General features: G+C 52.0%; 1 protein-coding gene across 1 annotated transcript; it reads right to left on the reverse strand.

Moving 5' to 3' along the window:
- Positions 1-750: 750 nt before the first annotated feature.
- STC2 (stanniocalcin 2) lies at positions 751-15,477 on the reverse strand. The gene is made up of 4 exons (XM_069556171.1): positions 14,427-15,477; positions 12,242-12,384; positions 9,312-9,523; positions 751-4,163 (listed from the first exon to the last, which is right to left on the reverse strand). Exons 1-4 carry the CDS (start codon positions 14,575-14,577, stop codon positions 3,761-3,763), a joined length of 909 nt encoding a protein of 302 aa, XP_069412272.1. The 5' UTR covers positions 14,578-15,477; the 3' UTR covers positions 751-3,760.
- Between the last annotated feature and the right edge of the window lie 2,484 nt (positions 15,478-17,961).

Here is a 17,961-nt window from a genome sequence, read left to right on the forward strand (position 1 = left end):
GCTGACTCCAAGGTCTGTGCACTTCAGAAGGAGCTCTGAGGACCACCCTGATGGCCCTGGGGTTGGTGCTTTCAGGCTGGCCACAGAAGCTCAGCCTCCTCTTTGGGTGGTTCAGGCAGGGTTTTGGACAGAGTCCCTGTGGGGGAAGAAAAGCCCAGAGTCGTCTTCTTCCCTGAGTTCCTCTCCCTGTAAACTGAACAGTCACCATTACATTTTTTAAACTGACACAATTGATTTACAATGTTGTATTATCTTTTGCTGTATAGCAAAGTGACTCAAATATATATGTACATATACACACACATATATGTATACATTCTTGTTCACATTATTTTCCATCATGGCTTATCATAGGATATTGAAAATAGTTCCCTGTGCTATACAGTAGGTCCTTGTGTTGTTTTTCTTTTGGTTACACCATGTGGCTTGTGAGATCTTCTCCAACCAGGAACTGAACCTGGGCCACCACAGTGAAAGCCCAGAATCTTAACCACAAGGCCACCAGGGAAGTCCTGGGGCCTTGTTTATCCATCCTATATGTAACAGTTTGCCTCTAGTCCTAAACCCCCAATCCTCCCAGCCCCCTCCCCTTTCTGCAGCCATGCCTCTGTTCTCTATGTCTATGAGCCTGTTTCTGTCTTGTAGATATCTGAACATCCAGCATTTAATGGACTCAAAGCCTACTTGCTCACAGCCATCCCCTTGGCCCACCCAGAGCTCTCTCAGACAAAAATGCTACTCAAGAGGAAGTCAGTTATTTAAAACCTTTATTAAGTCTTGGAGAAAGATAATGCAATGTGACAAAGGACAGATCCTGCTGCCTAAATCCGTAACAGAAACAGATCTTATAACTTAGCAAGCCCACATGGTGCTGATGCTGAGATCACAGGAGGGTTGCTCTTCGTTAGGAAACGGGCCCTGGAGGCGCTGTTTGTCCATGTTGTTCTAAACGAAGCCTTTTCCTAGGTTTAAGCTGAAATTTCTGTGTGTGTTTGTCTGTGTGTGAAAGTACAGCTACAGCTCTGGGCTAGCATTTTCTATTTATTTAGTTTTGAGTGTCAGCGTTTCACTCTACTGAGGCCTCTCATTTCAGAATAACAGGGCTATTTATTGATACAAAGGAGAGGTGTTCAGATCATCTTGTCAAGATGCAGGGCTCAAAATAAACATCATATCTTTATTTGGAAATCCACATCCTTCCTCAAAGGAAGGCTCAGGAGTAAATTTGTATGAAGTACGAAGCCCCAAGTGGAGGGTCTATTTTTAAGGACAACTTTGCTTACATTTTGGACTGTACAAATGCCTCTGTCCATGCTTACAGGAATTTGGATTTTCCTCAGTTTTGAGATAAAGAAATCTCAGCAATAAATACTACTGTAGGCTTCAAAAGTTTAGGAACCAGAATGCAAGGATTTCTACCTGGCTTTTGAGGAGAAACAAAGCAGCGGCATGAAAAAGTATACAACAGCGATCAATGAGGGGGTTCAAATCAACATAGGAAGCAATTGTATGTCTCGGGGGAAAACACCGAGATAATAAATACAAATGACAAATATTTACAACAGAAGCAACACATGGGGTGTCAGTAGCGAACACATAAAACATTTACACTGCGGAAAATATAAAAGTGATGCCTTTCACCCACCCGGCCCAGAAGCGGGCGAACAAATGAGCAGCTGACCCAGCAACGCGAGAGAATGTTATTGCTTCAGCTTTTGGGTGATGGAAGGAAAACAGTCCACGTGCTGTGTGGCTTCAGACAGCCACGGTTTACGTTCAGTTGCCATGGCAGAGTCTGACACACCGGTCCTCCTCTCTCCGAGGGCAGAGATGGATCGAGCACATCTCCTCTGTTTTCTGCAACTCCAGCTCTTTCTAGGTGCTTCTCCCAGCCTTTTGTACCCCTCCCCCCAACAGATGGTTTCTTTCCAACATGCATCGTGAAAGATTGGGAAAACGACGCTCTGGCACCCTGTCCTGGCAGCAGTGAGACTGGATTTAGGTTATATAAACACTAGCTGGGCTTTGGGTAAGGGCATTCTGTGGAACAAATCATTTTTGAGTAGATAAATATAGCCTCTTTATCTCTGGCCTCAGGTTGCTTTGAGGGAGAGCTATGAGTTGATATAAATGGAGGATGCATACTTTTTTGCCCAGTCATTAGAACAGCAGTCGGCAAACTCAGGCCCAAGAGCCAAATCCAGTTGGGCGCTTGTTAAATAAAATTTTAACGGAGTGAAGCCAAGCCTATTTGTTACGTGTTGTCTGTGTATGTTTCTGCTTTCAGGCAACAAAGGCTGAGTTGAGTAGCTGCAACAAAAACCATATAACCTGCCAAACTGAAAATAGTGTATTCACTATCTGGACCTTTACAGACAAGGTTTGTTGACCCCTGTTCTAGAAGGACCCGGCCCAGAACATCCATCCATTCCTTGCAATACTGGGCTCCTATTTGAGTACTGGCTGCAAGAAAGGATAAGCTCTGTCAGAAAAGAGAAGAAAAGGCCTACCTCTGAGGCCTCTTCAGTAACGAGACATCCATTGCCAGTGCTTTCTGTTCTAATCCTTTCCCTGTATCCTCAGTTCTGTCTCTCCTCCCTGCTTTTCTTTCTACGCTCTGACTCCTTTTCTGATTGCTACATCTTCATTCTGGATCTGGGAAATCTTGTCCCCCAGTGACGTGCAGCAGTCTCCTTCTGTGTTCCCCTTTTCCAGCCTCTAGCATGGACAGGCCAGCTTTCCAACTCGGCCCAACAGAACCAGGGTCTGTCTTGGCTGAGGGTCAAGGCGAGGTACCGAAAGGCAAAGGGAATTCTGTCCATTGCACTCCTGTGTGCATTTTTTCCAGGGTGGGCTTTGCTCTAGTGGCAATGAGCCCATGTCAGGCAGTCAGACATAAAGCTACATCACTTTTTGATTACTTTAAAAATAGCACTTAAAAAAAAAATTCAGCCCCCAAAGATGGGTTGCTTTTTGCTTTCCTTTGAGCTGGTTTTAATGACCCAGTTGCTTGTTTGAAAGCTATTTATTTAGACGACAGATAAGGAGATGTAACTGGATAAATAAAAAAAAGTGAAATCGAGACTGGAAGCAGTGGTTAAAATACAAACACACAGGGGCCACTCCCTGCAGCAGGGTCCCCTAGACAGAACAATGGCTCAGAAATTACACTTAGAATCCTCGCCACCCCCACATCCCCCGCCCCGTCCCAAGTTACTCCAAACCTCAAGGTCCCATGCAAGAAACTGGATTTCTGTTTGGCACCAAGCACCCACACGGCCCTGCCCCCGCTCCACCCTTCTCCCGATTCCCTGGGAGATTTGCACACCCACTCCTGCGCCGGAATCCAGCTGCACTCCGCTAGGACGGTCGGCACAGAAGCTGGGGGCGGGGCCCAGCACCAAGCGCACAGTCGAGCCCCTGCGGGTCACCCCGCCCCTCTCGTCACCTCCCATGGCAAAGGGAGCCGCAAGCCACAGCCCAGGGTCTCCGCGGATGGAAAGAAGGCAAAGTTGCGAGGAGGCCGACCTCCCGTCGGGATGTGTGGATGCGGGACACACCAGGCACAACCGAGCCCTCGCTGCCCAGGGAGCCTCTGCCTCACCTGTTCATGCCGCTAACACACCTCCAATCAAGTCTGCAATCCCCATCACATCCTGCGAGTGACAGCCCCCCTCTTTAATGGCAAATGTTTTGGAATGTCCAGAGAGAAGAAAATGGACGGCGTGGAGGAAAAGATTTCCCGGCCGGGCCTTTCATTTCACCTCCGGATATCGGAATACTCAGACTGTTCATCCTCCCACTCGCTGCTTCCAGAAGTTCCTTGGGCCCCGGGTCCGGCCGTTCTGCCCCGGGCGTGGGCGTTGGGGTGGCTCTTGCTACCTCGCTCACCCTTCGCACCTCGGCCGGTCTCCCGACTGCTGGGCTCCGCAAGGTGGTGACCCATTTCCGCGGGGTGGCCCCTGGAGAGCTTGGCCCTGTCGCCCTGGAGCTGGCGCTCTGGCGGCGCCGTGGGGGGTCTCTGGATGGCAGAGGTGCAGAAACTCAGGATGGAGCACAGGCTTCCCCAGCTCTGCTCACACTGAGCCTGGACGCTGTGGGTGATGGCCTCCTTCACCTCCTCCCCACAGGTCAGCAGCAGGTTCACTAGGTCCACGTAGGGTCTGGGGATTGAGAGAGAGACCGGGGCTGGAGAACGCCTCCTGTGGGCTGCGGAGGGCAGGACCCACAGGAGGGGAGAGACCTGGCCGGTGCTTGACTCGGGTTTGGTTTGGCAAACGATGTTTCTGGAATTACTGCAAGCCTTTACCTGGATTCTGTGGAGTACTGGGCTCCCTGCCAGGCACTTGAGGGAACTGGAGCCTGGGGGAGGGAGCCCGCCACAAGAAAAAGGGCCCCAGACAATACACAGGTGTCTGTGCTAGGAAGCCTAGAAAGAAGCCCCAGGGAGTGAGGCACACAGCTGTGGGGATGAGGCCGGCAGGGGAGCTCCAGGCCCGTTTGTGCTGTGCTCTGCGTAGTTGCTCAGTCGTCTCTGACTCTCTTCGATTCCCATGGACTGTAGCCTGCCAGGCTTCTCTGTCCATGGGGATTCTCCAGGCAAGAATGCTGGAGTGGAGTGACATGCCCTCCTCCAGGGGATCTTCCCAACCCAGGGATCAAACCCAGGTCTCCCACATTGCAGGATTCTTTACCATGTGAGCCACCAGGGAAGTCCCCGGGCCTGTTTAGGGTGTGCTAACTAGGAGGATTTTAGCAGGAGGGGAAATGGGTCTTGGAGCCAGTGGAATACTACTTAGGCAAATGGTGAAGGGCCTTAAATACTAAACTGAGGAGTCTTTATGGCAGGGAAGTGAGATTGGCTGGCTTTGCACTGGGTGTCCTTCTCCTCGATACGCCTAATCTAAGTTAGGTTCCCCCAAAACCACTTACCCCATGTGTGTATTTGCCCCTGCTTTGGGCTTATGATAATGAAGGGTGTTTGGGGAAGTTTCTGGATGCATTCTCCTTTGTATCTGGAGGCGTCTGGAACAGGTGAAGGGTGGGGCTGGGGTGTTGATTCCAACCAAGATTTCCCTTCCTTGGTGGCAGAGGCTGAGGCGGGGGAGTGGCTGTCTGAACAGCTCTATTCTTTCTGTCTGGGCTTCCCCACAAAGGGAGGTGAGAGCTGGCCTGGCGGAGAGGGGCCTCTGTGCTTGGGACGAGAGCCAGCTGTCTGTGAAATAAGCATGCTTGGTTCCCAGGGGGAGGACCAGTTCCTCAGGCCATCTTTAGGAAAAGTGCTGAAGGAGGAATGACTACGTACCTTCCTCCTGCGGATGGAGGTGTGTGCAGAAAGCCGGAGCAGTGTGCCTATTTTGGGGCCCATCTGGCAAAAGGTGCCCCCAGCAATGGGCTCTCCTGGCCAACTCACCAAGCCTTTCTTACATCTCACTGGACTCTTAAAATCCCTAAGGTGTGGGGAGGCGTCTGGCATGTTCCAGGTGGCTAACAAGCTTTCTTAAGCAGCCTTCACTGGCAGAATTTCCGGGTCTTTCTGATCATGCACTGGGCCATCCCCCTGGGCAAGAAACCACTCTGGCACATGAGCTCATTTATAGGAACAAGCCTTTTTTTCCTCGGTGAGCCTGTACCACGGGACGCTGCGCTACAGACCATTTGACTCTTTTCTCTGCATGTTGGCTGTTGTTGCCCAGCAGGAAGGGCAGATTGTTTGAAGACTTGTGAAGCAGTTTGCTACCATTTTTATGAATTAGTCCTCAAGTTGTAATTGAGTGAACTGTCCTCATTTCATAGATAGAAAAACAGGGACATGGTGGGGGAGAAAGTGGCTTTTGGAAGCTTCTGGGCTGAGAAGGCCTGGGGCTGGCCTGAGAGCGGAGAGGAGGAATGTTCCGGCTGACAGAGATCAAGCTGCCTTTTAAGGCTCACTTGATGCCTTTGGAGTCGGAGAGTCTGGGCACAGCTGATGGGCAGGGTGCTGAAAGTCTTGAAGGCAGGCCCCTAACCGTGACAAGGACAGTGATGACCCAAGTTGACTTCAGCCAAGAGAGGAGGGCATGGTCACACGAGGGACGTGCTCCCTGTATGTCTGTTTTTTCCCGTCTTTTGAAAACTAGCACTGACAGCCTCAGGGAGGTCAAGTTCACTGAGTGTCTGCCAGAGCATCATTGGGATTTTAGCACCTGATCCTGCCTGCCACCTCCTGCGGCTAGATAAGCAGATCACGGAGACTAAGCATTTGTCTTTGGGGATGCTTTTTTCCAAGTTTCTTTCCCCAGAGTAAGGAGAGGAGGGGCCCTCTTGGGAACCCATGGACTGCCTCTTGGCCTCCTTCAGCAGGGCATCCTGGCTGCCAGATGAGCTTGCTGAATCCCGAGGCGGATCCCAGAAGGCTGGACTACCCCACGCTCTTTTCTGCCCTTGGTACTCTCTGCCGAGGAGAAAGCTGTGAACCACGGGGAGGGGTGTGTTCATCTAAGCTGTATTTCAAGCTGGCATGGTGCCTTCTCAGGCTGCTAGCTCAGCCCGTGTCTAATGACAAAGCCCAGCTCTCTCCACTGGGCGTCAGCAAGGCTAAAGAGTTTTTAAAAATACTTGGAGGGGGATGTGCCTGGAGGCTGCCAGCACCCAGTGACAGGGTGTCTGATGGCCAAGCGGGTGATATGGAGAAAGTTGGACGGGAAGGGGTGAGGGGAGCAGGGCGTTTGAAGGAAGTCACTTTAACTGAATGTGAGTGTTTTAGGGGTTAGGTGAGGGTCAGGTTGAGGGATGGGGGTGATGTGGATTCTAGGATGCCTATGATTTCCTTCTCTCTAGAGGGAAGAGCAAATTCAGTTTTCATTTTCTTATCTGTGGCCAAGGTCACACATTCTTAAATGGCCTTCTCGCTATTCGGGGACTGATGGGATCTTTGGTGCCCAAATCAGTTAAGGTAGTTAAGAAAAACTAAAAAAAAAAAAAAAAAAAAAAAAAAAAAAATTCAGTTCAGCTTTAAATGCTAGTTGACAGACGTGCAGTTACAGCTTCAAAAGGGAAGGCAGTGGGATTTTGTGGGGAGCTAGAGTTGCTGGCTTAGCAAGAGGAATTGCATGTGGCCACACTGAGTATTTAAGAAAAAGGTCCAGGTTTGCTTTTGGGGTAGACCACCTGCATTTCCAGAGCAGGCTGGCGTAGGGGCTATGTGGGCTCTAAATGATGCATGGAGCCTTTTGGAAGTAAGGGTCCCATGGACGATGTTTCCATGGAGGAGGTATCAGAAAGCCATAGTGCTTTCTGTCCTCTTAAATGCAAAGGTGGGGTGGGGTGGCAAAACCCCTCAAAACCTTCAGTTTTCCCAAAGAAACAAGTCTTCTTGGCTCCAGGAATGTGTTACAGAATTAGTCAACAAACTATCTCTGATGGAGGAGAGTAAGTTGAGGACAAATGAACCTCATGAGCTTCTCAGCAGTGGAGTGTCTGCCTCTTGCAGGGGCACCTGGAGGAAGGAAAGCTCAGTGTTCTGCTTGTGTAATGGAACTGTTTTTGAAAAAAGGGAAAAACTCCTGCTGCACTTGGGGACCAATGAGCCTTTAGTTGGTCTAGTGGGGAGGATGGAGGCCAGGACAAGGAGGTTTGAGGTCCATTCCTGACAACTGGCTTCAGAAGTACCAATTCCCAAGTTGGAAATTAGGAATTGAACCTCAGAGCAAGATTTTTTAACTTTTTAGCTTCGCGTTCTTTCTCTGTTGCATGGGGTTAGTATTCTCTGGCTTGTAGCACTGTTGGGAAAGGTAAATGAGATAATCTAGGCCAAGTTCCTGGCCAAGGGCCTGGCCCACTCAGAAAATGACAGTTATTGTCATTGCTCTTGTTGTTGATGCTATTGTTGGTTTGATTCTTTATAGAGATTTGGAAGAACAGAAAATATTTTATTGGGCATTAGTATAACTCAGGCTTCCTAGGTGGTGCTGGTGGTAAAGAATTCGACTGCCAATGAAGGAGATGCAAGAGATGTGTGTTTGATCCCTAGGTCAGGAAAATCCCCTGGAGTAGGAAATGGCAACCTGCTCCAGTCTTCTTGCCTGGAAAATCCATGACAGAGGAGCCTAGTGGGCTACAACCCATCGAGTCAGACATGATTGAGCAACTGAGAATACAGTGTAACTCAAGGTAAAGGCAACATGACTTTGCTCCTGGCAAGAGCTGCCTATAGAGATTCATGGTGTATCTAATAATTCTAACACTGCACCAGGGGTGTTGCAAGTGACAGGTGATGGCTGCTATTCTCTGTGGTCTAAGTGGTGTGGGTGGCATGGGGCGTGGCCTGTTTAGTGACATAGTTGAGGGAGGCTATGGCATGAACTAAGGAGCAAGGGTTGATAAAACTACTGATTTGGCCCAGTGAGTCACTGGGCAAAGACCAACAGTGCAGTGACTTGTACTGGGCTGCTTAGCCAGTACCTTACTTTCTGCCCTGAGTCCCCAAGAAAGGAGCCATTGTATGTTTTTAAAGGAAGATGTCCTGGATTTATGATTGAATTGCAAGTCTTCTAAAGAGTATGTTCCTATCCCCTCATTTTGCCATAAAGGTGTTTAGCTGAGTAATGTTTTTATCATTTGTTTTGCATTTTCTCTGGGAGGGCACGAATGTTGGAGAAGGTAAATTGGACTTTCTAAGGGAAAGCAGAGCTTATGGAGGCAAGGGGAAAAGCTATTGGTATTTAAGAGTGTAAGTCCTGGAGCTGCAGTGCCAGGCTCCTCCATCATTGTCTGTGTGACCTTTACCACAGTGAATCTCAGTTCTCATCTGTCAAATGGAGATGAGAATGGCACCTAGCTCATGGTGCTGTCATGACGATCAAGTGAAAAATTCATATGAAGCCTTAGCACAATGCTGGGCACTCAGTACATACTCAGTATATATTACCAGCCCTTGGCCATCTGCTGGGGCACCTACATGGCAACCCGGAACACTCAGAACCTTTGGGATCCTGGCTGAAGGAAAGACAAAAGGTATTCCTGAATCCCACACGTTTCACACTCAGTGAAAAAGATTCCCTGTTGCTATTGCTTTGGATTTTGAAACTGATGGTAGAAATTTCTTTTGCTTTTCCTGAAGGCCAGCTGGAAAGGGATGCTCAGGGGAGTCGGTGCAGCTTTCCGTGGTAAACCACAACCTCCCATTTAACAGGAGAGTTCAGCCTCTACAAGTCAACCCATCAGACTGAAGAAGACTGTCTCTGGACCGCAGCAGGCCTCTCCTCCCTCCATCCACGTTCCAGCATCACCCCACCCCCACCCCCGACCCACCCCCACAGGGCAGCACTCACTCATGCAGCAGCAAGTCCTTGAAGTGAATCATCTCCACCATCACCCGGATGTTCTCCTGTGCAGCAGAACACAGGTCATGCTTAAGGTAGCACTCCCGCTGTAACTGGAACACCATCTCCTTGATGGCTGGACACTTCCGGCTTATGCAGCTGAATCTGTGCCGCAGAGCGTGGGCCTTACACTTCAAGGCATCTTTGATGAATGACTTACCCTGAGAGAGGAGGGGACAGGGGAGGGAGAGAGGGGTGGAAGAGACCAGTCCTTATTACACGCTTTGACACTCTGACCCTTGTTGGGCTTGCATGGGATTTTTCTGACGCCCGAACCTCAAGGCCCCATCCAGACGGACATCCTTGCTGGTGACAGGCTGAGGCTACATTGGGAGGTCTGTCCAGAGTGATGTGAGACCTCTGCCTTCAGCCCCAAAGGATGTTACCTGGGAGACTGACACAGTTGCTTCCTTCCTCCCAAACTCCTCCACTAGCCTCCCTTGTCCTGCAGCTCCTGTGGCCCTCTGTCCTCAAGGGAGCCCAGTGTTGACTGTATGGTGGCAACGTTTCTGAAACCCTGGACAGGCATAAGCCCAGAGCTCCTTGGCGGTGCGTGGTGAGAGTTCTTCCCAGGTGCCTGCTTGTGCAGATCTCGCATCTTTCCTGCTCCTTCTAGTGATGGGAAGGTCGGGTGCCAGCTGGGCCTGCCTTTCCTGCCTCAGTGCCTCCCGCCGACCCCAACCCATACTCTCTCTCTCCTCCTCCTCCTAGCCTTTAAGGAGGAGCATTCTTTTCCTTTTTGAAAGCAATTCGACTCCTTTAAACTGTTAGGATTACTGCCTCTAAAAGGCCCGCCTGGCACACTGCCTGCCAGCATCTGGAGCCTGAACTGCCCGGCTGACAGCCCCTCCCCCTCGCCCCAGGCCTCCGAGTGGCGAAGGCAGCCAGGCATACATCTGGCCTGCAGTTCTCTTTCCTGGCAACCCCATGAGATTGTTCTCATCCTAGAGAGGAGACAGCTGTTGGTGTGGGGGCGAGCCTGGGCCGTTAGCTTCCTTATCAACCTCGCGGGGGCACAGAGGCACCGTGGGATACCCACCCAGGGATCCTCACACCCCCTCTTCTACAGAAGCGAGCTGTCATTGGAGAGGTCACTCCTGTGTTTTAGACAAGCCTGGAAGTAACAGAGTTGAGAAAGTAAATGGGTTTAGGTTGGAAGTGGGAACCTGGCCAGCATGTTTATTTGTCCTCTCCTGTAGAAGCAGCTGAAAGGTCTACACATAGAGTCTGATCACTGAAAAGCCACCTCATGGTGATTCCCTTTCCTCTGACGCGCCAGTGGGAGCCAAATAGGATGGAGGGTAGGGTGTGCCGGTTGACTAAGTAGTTATGGGCTGAGACCTGACTTGAAAGGGATGCTTCTAACTTGAGAACGTACTCCTGTTGGTTGAGGGGAAAAAAGGAAGATGAATTTATGTGAGGGCTGCAGCAATCTGTTCTCAGTATTCTTCCCTGACATCCTGTGGGATTGCCCTGAAATACACATCTTTCCTCCGGATTTCCTATTACGTTTCCTAATTCCCGTTAATCCAGAAGGGATGCTTTATTAGGGCATCTCAAGGAGTTCAAACACTTTCCTCCTCTTCCCTTCCCTGGTTTCCCCTGCTGGCACCCCACATCCTCTGTAGGGGAGGCTGCCAGCCCTGTCGCATCCCTTTCTGGTTCCCAGGCGTTGCTTTGTCAGGCTGTCTACAGGATGTCAGTACACGGTAACTGGTGATGTTCACAAATCACACCTCAACTGTTGGCCTCATCCAAACAGTCATGGCTTGCCAATGAAATGACTTCACAATGCGTATACAGGCTGGGGAGGACATGAAGGAGATGAGCCTAATGCCCCACTCCACCTGAAATGTGTCCGTATGGTGTGCACTGGAGCCATGAGGTTACTTGTTGGGTTCCTTTCCTACTCATGCGGCATCTAGGCTTTTACCCTGGGGACCCTGGGATAAGTGAAGTGGGTCAGGCCCTGACTATAGTTATTATACAGAGCAGGACTCATTCAGGGTTCCAACTTTTCAGATTGGGAGAGGAGGATCTGCTACTTAGGAGGAAGAAAAATCTGCTCTCTGGAGGCCCTGATTTATCCATGCTGCCTGCCCACATGTCCTCTAGGAGATGACGAATTTCTACAAATTTCGTGTCTCTCTTATTCTTGCCTATTAGGTGAAAATAGCTTTTGCCATGTTTAACTGGAGTCCTTGGCCTTCCTTGCTCTACCCCCAGCCTAATGTCATGGTCCTCGCAGACTGGGTTCTGGGTAGCCAGACACAGTCTGTCCCTTACAAGATGTTTATTATTTATTATGAGTTTTCTCTGCTAAGAATCCTCAAATAATTGTTCAGCTTGGTCTCCATCCCACTCTGTGCATGCAAACTCAGTGAAGAGTGGAGGAAGACTCAGCCGAGATGACAGGCCCGGAAAGCTGGACCCCAGGAGTGGAGTGGGGAGTCACTGGCACCCTGCTGCACACCTGGAAGGTCTCTGCTGTTGAGTCGCCCCAGTCGTGTCCGACTCTGTGCGACCCCATGGAATGCAGCCCACCAGGCTCCGCCGTCCCTGGGATTCTCCAGGCAAGAACACTGGAGTGGGTTGCCATCTCCTTCTCCAGTGGGTGAAAGTGAAAAGTGAAAGTGAAGTCACTCAGTCGTGTCCCACTCTTAGCGACCCCATGGACTACAGCCCACCAGGCTCCTCCGCCCATGGGATTTGCCAGGCAAGAGTACTGGAGTGGGGTACCATTGCCTTCTCCATGCTGGCAAGCACTAAAACCCACCATGACGATCAGCTAGGAAACTCTGTTAACAGGTTTTTCCAATGAACGCTTTAGTCATGCTCTGCTGACCCAAAACATTCTTGGTGCTCAATATGGTTTTTACCTGGGCATCAAATTTTCCAGCGTTGTGCAGAAAAGTCATGCAAATTCCATGTAAGCCCCGAATCTCACAAGAGTTGTTCTCGAAACATTCAAACACGCCACACCCCACATCGCCAGCGTTGACCAAACAGTGCTGGATTTCCGCTAAAATGAGAATTACATGCAATCATATACAAAATTCTCTGCCATGCTGGGGAATGGAAAGAGAGGCTGGTTGAAATAAAAGTAATGACTAAAAGGAAAATTAAGAAAAAGTGTTAGAAATGACTGTTTCGGGATCCAAAAACCAAGGAAATAAAATTTCATTACTTAATCTACTTATGAAGATAACCAGTATATGTAAATATTTGTAAAAATTAGCCAGACCTACATCACAAAAGTCACAAGAGAAGTTAGGTCAGAACACTCCATTTTTTCATCCTTTTCACCTTATTAAAGTATTTGTGGGAATACTTAGTTTGACAGCTGAAGATATTTCAGCTTTCTAAACCCACTGGCAAAAATAAAATTTCAACCCATTAGCTTGGTCTTTCCCTTCTGTCCTTCATCAATGAAATACTCTTCTGTACTTGGATGAAGCTGCTGCTATTAAATCACGGCCATTTCCTTCCTGACCCCCAAATGAGAGAGTCCAGAAAGCAGTTTCAATTTAGCTTTATGATTCAACACCTAAAAATCAAAACAAAATTCCTATTAAGGCAGCGCCTCCAAACCATTCGCATTAAAAATACCAGGCTAGGGAAACTGCGGTTTGCTTGCAAGCAGGCTCAGGAGTCGAGTCAGATAGGGGTTAGTCTGCAGAAACGCAACCTTGGCAGGTCGAGGTTCCTTTTTAATAGAGATCTGGGGTGAGATGTCGCTTAATACCCTAGACTTCTCGCGACCCGGGTGTCCGCTGCCCTCCTTCGCAGAATGTGGCCCCAATTCGCGTCTCTGAAAGGACAGGCTGAGAGGGAGTTAACTGTCAGGCTGCACAGCCTCTCTCCCTTCCCTCCCCCTACCCAATTCCCTGACTTAAACCAACCACAAAATTACACCAGAAGAGTATATTTTGGAAGAAGGGCGGGTCGGAGGAGATAATCCGCATTCAGATTAAATTTGCCGAGAGAATGAGGGGCGTGTATTTGCTGAGAGTCACCAACTAGCGAAAATCACGTTTGATTCTCAGGGAAATCTCTGGGAGGGGAAAGGTGGGTGAGATTCCTAGGACGAGCGGGGAGCGAGCTGGGGGTGCTGGCATCCGCCTGTGGAGGTGGGAGACTCCCGGACGGTCCCATGCGCGGCCCCGGCGCGCCGGCCCGGAGCGCGCAGGGCCGCGGTTCACTCGCTCCCGGCGCCCCTAATGGGCACTCGTGCATTCCTGCTCGTGCGGTGAACGCACGCACGGCACTGCCGGGTTCGCAGGCCCCCTTAATAAAGGGAGGGCCGTGAAGAGCGCAGAAGCGCTAGGCAGATTTTCTTCCTCTCCCGGGGGCTGGGAAAAGGGCCAGCCCCGTGCCCTGCACGCCTGGTTGTGCTTGGCAGCTCGCGGGTAAACGGAGAGCAGGTCGAGCAGCTGCGGCGCACGGTTCGGGCCGTGTCACCATTTCTTCTTGCTGACCTGCTCTGGAGCCGGGGACGGAGGCGGCACCGCAGAGGTACGCTTTACTCCACCCGCCCCTGCCCGTTCCGAAAGGAATGCCCCACAAGGGGGAAAGTTCGCCATGCAATTTGTCTCGCCTACAAAGTTCTTGGATGTCGGGCATCTTTTGAGGAGGGGGAGAAGTAGTCCCGCCGGCTGGGTAGAGAAGTTCTTCGGTTCAGGGCGCAGCCCGGTAGCGGGGACGCTCCGTGCCTCCTGCAAGCCGGTTAGGATGGAGCAGGGAGGTTTGAACCCGTCCGGGGACGCTGGAGCCGACCCTGGCCGCGTCATGCGGTGCTTCCTTTACCCTCGACCCCCGGAGGACAGCAACAAGTCCTGCCCCAGCCATCTCATCACCCGGCCAGCACGTGCGGATTCCGGGCTCGCGGAGCCCGGTGTGGACCTTGCTCTGCCGCGCGCTTTCCTCTTCACGCCCCGCTCCACCCCAAGAGTTTGCACAGCCCAGGGTGGGCGCCCAGTTCTGGGCGAAGCGCCCGGGGCGCGCTGCGTGGGTGCGGTATGTCTTCTCCCCGCAGCTCCCCGCCGCGGGGGCGCACGCACTTACCTGTGTTCTGCAAGGACAGACGGCCTTTCTGCTGGGAGCCCCTGTCTTGGGGACCTTCGGGGGTGTTGGTGGCGTCGGTCCCTCGAGCTGGATCGAAGGTAACCAGCACCAAAGCCAGGGTCACGAACTGGCCCAGCCGCTCGGCACACATGGTTCTTGGTGTAAACCTCCAGCCCGGAGACCTGGATTCTTTGTGCTCCCCTCCGCCTCTTCCTCCTCCTCCGCCCCTTCCCCTCCTCCTCCCACTCTTCCTCCCGGCTCGCCTTTTCCCTCCTCGCGGCCGCGGCTCTGATAGAGGTTACCCAGCGCCCTCCCGTAGCTCTCCGGAGAGCATGTGACCAGGCCTTTAGCAGCGCCGCGAGTGCCGGGCAATGGCAGGGACGGTGCCTCAAATATCCCTGGAAGCTCTGGTGTCACTTGAATGAAGGAGTCGAGCAGGTGTTGTCCCGGCGGCTGGACCAATCCGAGACCCCCGCCCGTTTGACAACACGGCCGGGAGGCGGGGCCTGCGCCCAACTACTACAGGAGGAAGCCGAGCGCCGCTGGGAGCGCCCGACAAAGTTGCCGACCTGGCGACGGCCACGCGTTTGCGTGCATGTGTGAGTGTGTGAGAGCGCGGCCGGAGATACATGCGCGTGTGCGGGTGCTCCAAGGCAATGGCCGAACGGACTTAACTAAAAGCGAATCCCAGCTCCGGTTGCAGCTAAAGAAAGGCGAGAGGGGATGGTCTGCGCTGGGACAGCGTTCCCCGCCCCCCCCCCCCTCCAACCCCCTCGGGCTCCTGGCTCGCATCACACCCGCAACGGGCTGGGAAAGTTTCCTCTTTCTGCCTTTTGTAATTTAGTTGAGATTCCTAGCCCCGAGGCCTTGACAGATTGGAGAAGTTTTCTGGACACAGTGGTGCTGGGGGCAAGCTGGGCACAGATGGGAATTCCTGGCGGTGTGATGTTTTGCATTAAAAACAAAAAATCCTCCAAACTATTTTAGGATAGGAGCAGAAGCGCTATACAGGACTCTGCCTGAGCGGCTGCCCTATCTTCCTCTTTTCGCCCCGCTGTGGTGGGCCTTGCCACACCTTAAGTGTCAGATTCTTGCCCCTCCCTCAGTCCAGACGGATTCTGGGCTGGGCTGCAGGGATCCAGGTGAGAGACTGGACTTGCATCATTTACAGGCGGGTGGCAGGGAGGCCCGGGCAGCCCTGAGTCAGCCCGCGGCGGAGCATCGCGTGCCCCAGAGGCTGGAGCTTGAAAGGCAACTTTACGCGTCTCCAAACACACTCTTCCATTTTCCCAAAGCGCTACTCGCCGCCGCGTTCTGTGTTCCTTTTACTCTTCATTCATCGGATGGAAAAGGTCAAAAAAAAAAAAAAAATCCCCAAAGCCTGAAAGCAGAACCCGAGGAAATTCTCTCCATCTCTTCTGCTTTCTTGTTCAAGCTCCCTCCCCAAGCACAGCCGGGGCTGGGTTGCCCTCGACTGCTTTCTCCCCCACGGCTTGCGGAAGCAGGGAGAAAGTTGGGCGCCGCTGGGAGCGCCTCTTCCCCCGCTGTGTGTGTACGTGTGCACGCTCACGTCTCCCCCGCGCCGAGGCCGGGGACAGGAACTGCTCCGGGCACCGTCAGTCCGACGGCGCAGCGCCGGGGGCTCGTAGGGCAGGGGGAGGGCGGGGACGCGAGCGCTGCGCCGCTCACCCCGGGTGACGCGCTTTCGCCCCTCCCCCGCCGTCTCCACCCTCCTGCAGGAGAACAGGTGAGCTTGGGTACCAGCTCCAACCCCCGCCCCCGCCCCGCTCCCAGCCCGAGCCCTCTGCGGTAATGCGCCCCGGAGGTTTCATCACCCGCTGCCCGCGGCGACGCGGCTCTGGGTCTCCGCGGCGGGGCGCACCGAGCGCCTCGTTGGGGCAGCCTTTTGACACGGTTGGGGGAAGGGGTGCGGAGACGCCGGGGCCAGGTCGTCCTCTTCAGCCGTTCGACTTCCCAAGCTCCCCTCCCAAGGTCCCAGATGCCGGATGCAGGAGGGCGTTAGGAACGGGGATGCGGGCAGGGTGGGACCAGTGGCTGCGGCTGTCCAGCGTCCAGCGGCCCAGAGGTGGGAGGAATGATAGGACCGGTGGGAAAGGCACCTTCGAGTAGGCCCTTCAAGGGGTTGCAGCGCCTGGGGGCTAGCTGCTGTCCACCGTCCCCACCCGATTTCAGAACCCCAAGAAAGGGTCACTTTGAAGGTCTGAGTCTGCATCGTGACAAAAAACTGACCACTCATGCCCATGATTCCCATAACAATTACATCTTCCCTCAAGAGTTTTTGGGGGAAGGAGGTGGGGTACAAGTCCATTATATTAATAATAGATGGTGCGCACTCCCCACTCTGTTTTTGTTTGGGTATTTATTTCCTTTATTAGTTTATGAAACACTATCTCCTGTAGATTCTTAAGAGACAAAACATAACAAAAAAACAACCGCAGTCTGGCCTCCCACGAAGTCCATAAGCCTCTGAATTTCCTGGGTAGGCTTTCTTTCCTCGGAGAGCCTCTTTTGTAGGTGAGAACATGAGTAATACTGGCATTAAAAAGGGCATCTGGTCTCTTGGCTCTTTGAGCAACACAAACAGGAGAGGTCTAGTGGGTGGGAGCAAGCCCACCTTTGTGGGATGTAGACAGTCTGAGTCTTCTTGTTAGAAGGCTGGGCCACCACCTGGAGCAGGGGTCAGGCAGATGCAGGTCTCTGGGCTCCTGCCTCCCAGAGCTGGGGCACAGCCTTTTGCCACCACAAGGCCCTGGGACTGCCCTCAGAGGACCTGCATAATAGAAAAATTCATCTTGATGCTATTTGCTCCAGTTTCACAGGGGACATTCGTGTCTCCTACCTGAGCCACCTGCCCCTTTTAGAACTAAAAAAAAAAAAAAAAAAAAAAGCGGTAGTTGGATTTGAGGTATATCAAGTGCAGTTACCAGTTCTTAAGAGTTTTATATTCAGACTACTTGGCCAGAGCCAGACATCCAGAGAAGAATGCCCATCCCAGTCTGTCCCATCAGGGCTGAGAAAATTCTGCAGAAGCAGGAGGCAGTGTACTGGGATTACCAGTCGAGGCCACGGGCCTGGGGTCAGAGTAGGGAGAAGAGCTCAGGCTGGTGACTGTGCTGTGATCTTCCCTTTCTCCTTCTAGCCTTATAACCCAGGCCTGGTTTGGCAGCCTGTGGCTGGTGACAATAGGGAGTAGGTAAGGGGCAGTAATAATGATATTATTACTGTAAAGGAAACATGAATGGGGGACAGACAATGGACCATGCATTGTGCTTGCAGATTTGGTCTCTCACTAGGTGGGAACTGAGCCTTTGGAGATGTAAGGACAGTCCAGCTGGTATTGCCCTGAGACTCAGCAAGTGTTCTTGGCTGGATGGGCCCTCCTTCTCAGTTTAAGGCCCAACTGGCAGTGGGAAGGATGAGGCAAGCTCCCTTCGTGACATCTGGGGGCTTCTGTGGTTAATGCATGGAACCCAAGTTTTCCTTTCTCACTCTAATTCACCAATTAAAACCAAAC

This window comes from Ovis canadensis, chromosome 16, assembly GCF_042477335.2.
Source record: "Ovis canadensis isolate MfBH-ARS-UI-01 breed Bighorn chromosome 16, ARS-UI_OviCan_v2, whole genome shotgun sequence".
NCBI lineage: Eukaryota > Metazoa > Chordata > Mammalia > Artiodactyla > Bovidae > Ovis > Ovis canadensis.

Coding starts and splice junctions, on each gene's coding strand:
- STC2 (XM_069556171.1), bottom strand. CDS start 14,577: ATGTGTGCCGAGCGGCTGGGCCAGTTCGTGACCCTGGCTTTGGTGCTG. Junction 9,524..12,241: donor CTGGAAAATTTGATGCCCAG/GTAAAAACCATA, acceptor CTCCTCTCTCAG/GGTAAGTCATTCATCAAAGA. Junction 4,164..9,311: donor AAGGACTTGCTGCTGCATGA/GTGAGTGCTGCC, acceptor CTCAATCCCCAG/ACCCTACGTGGACCTAGTGA.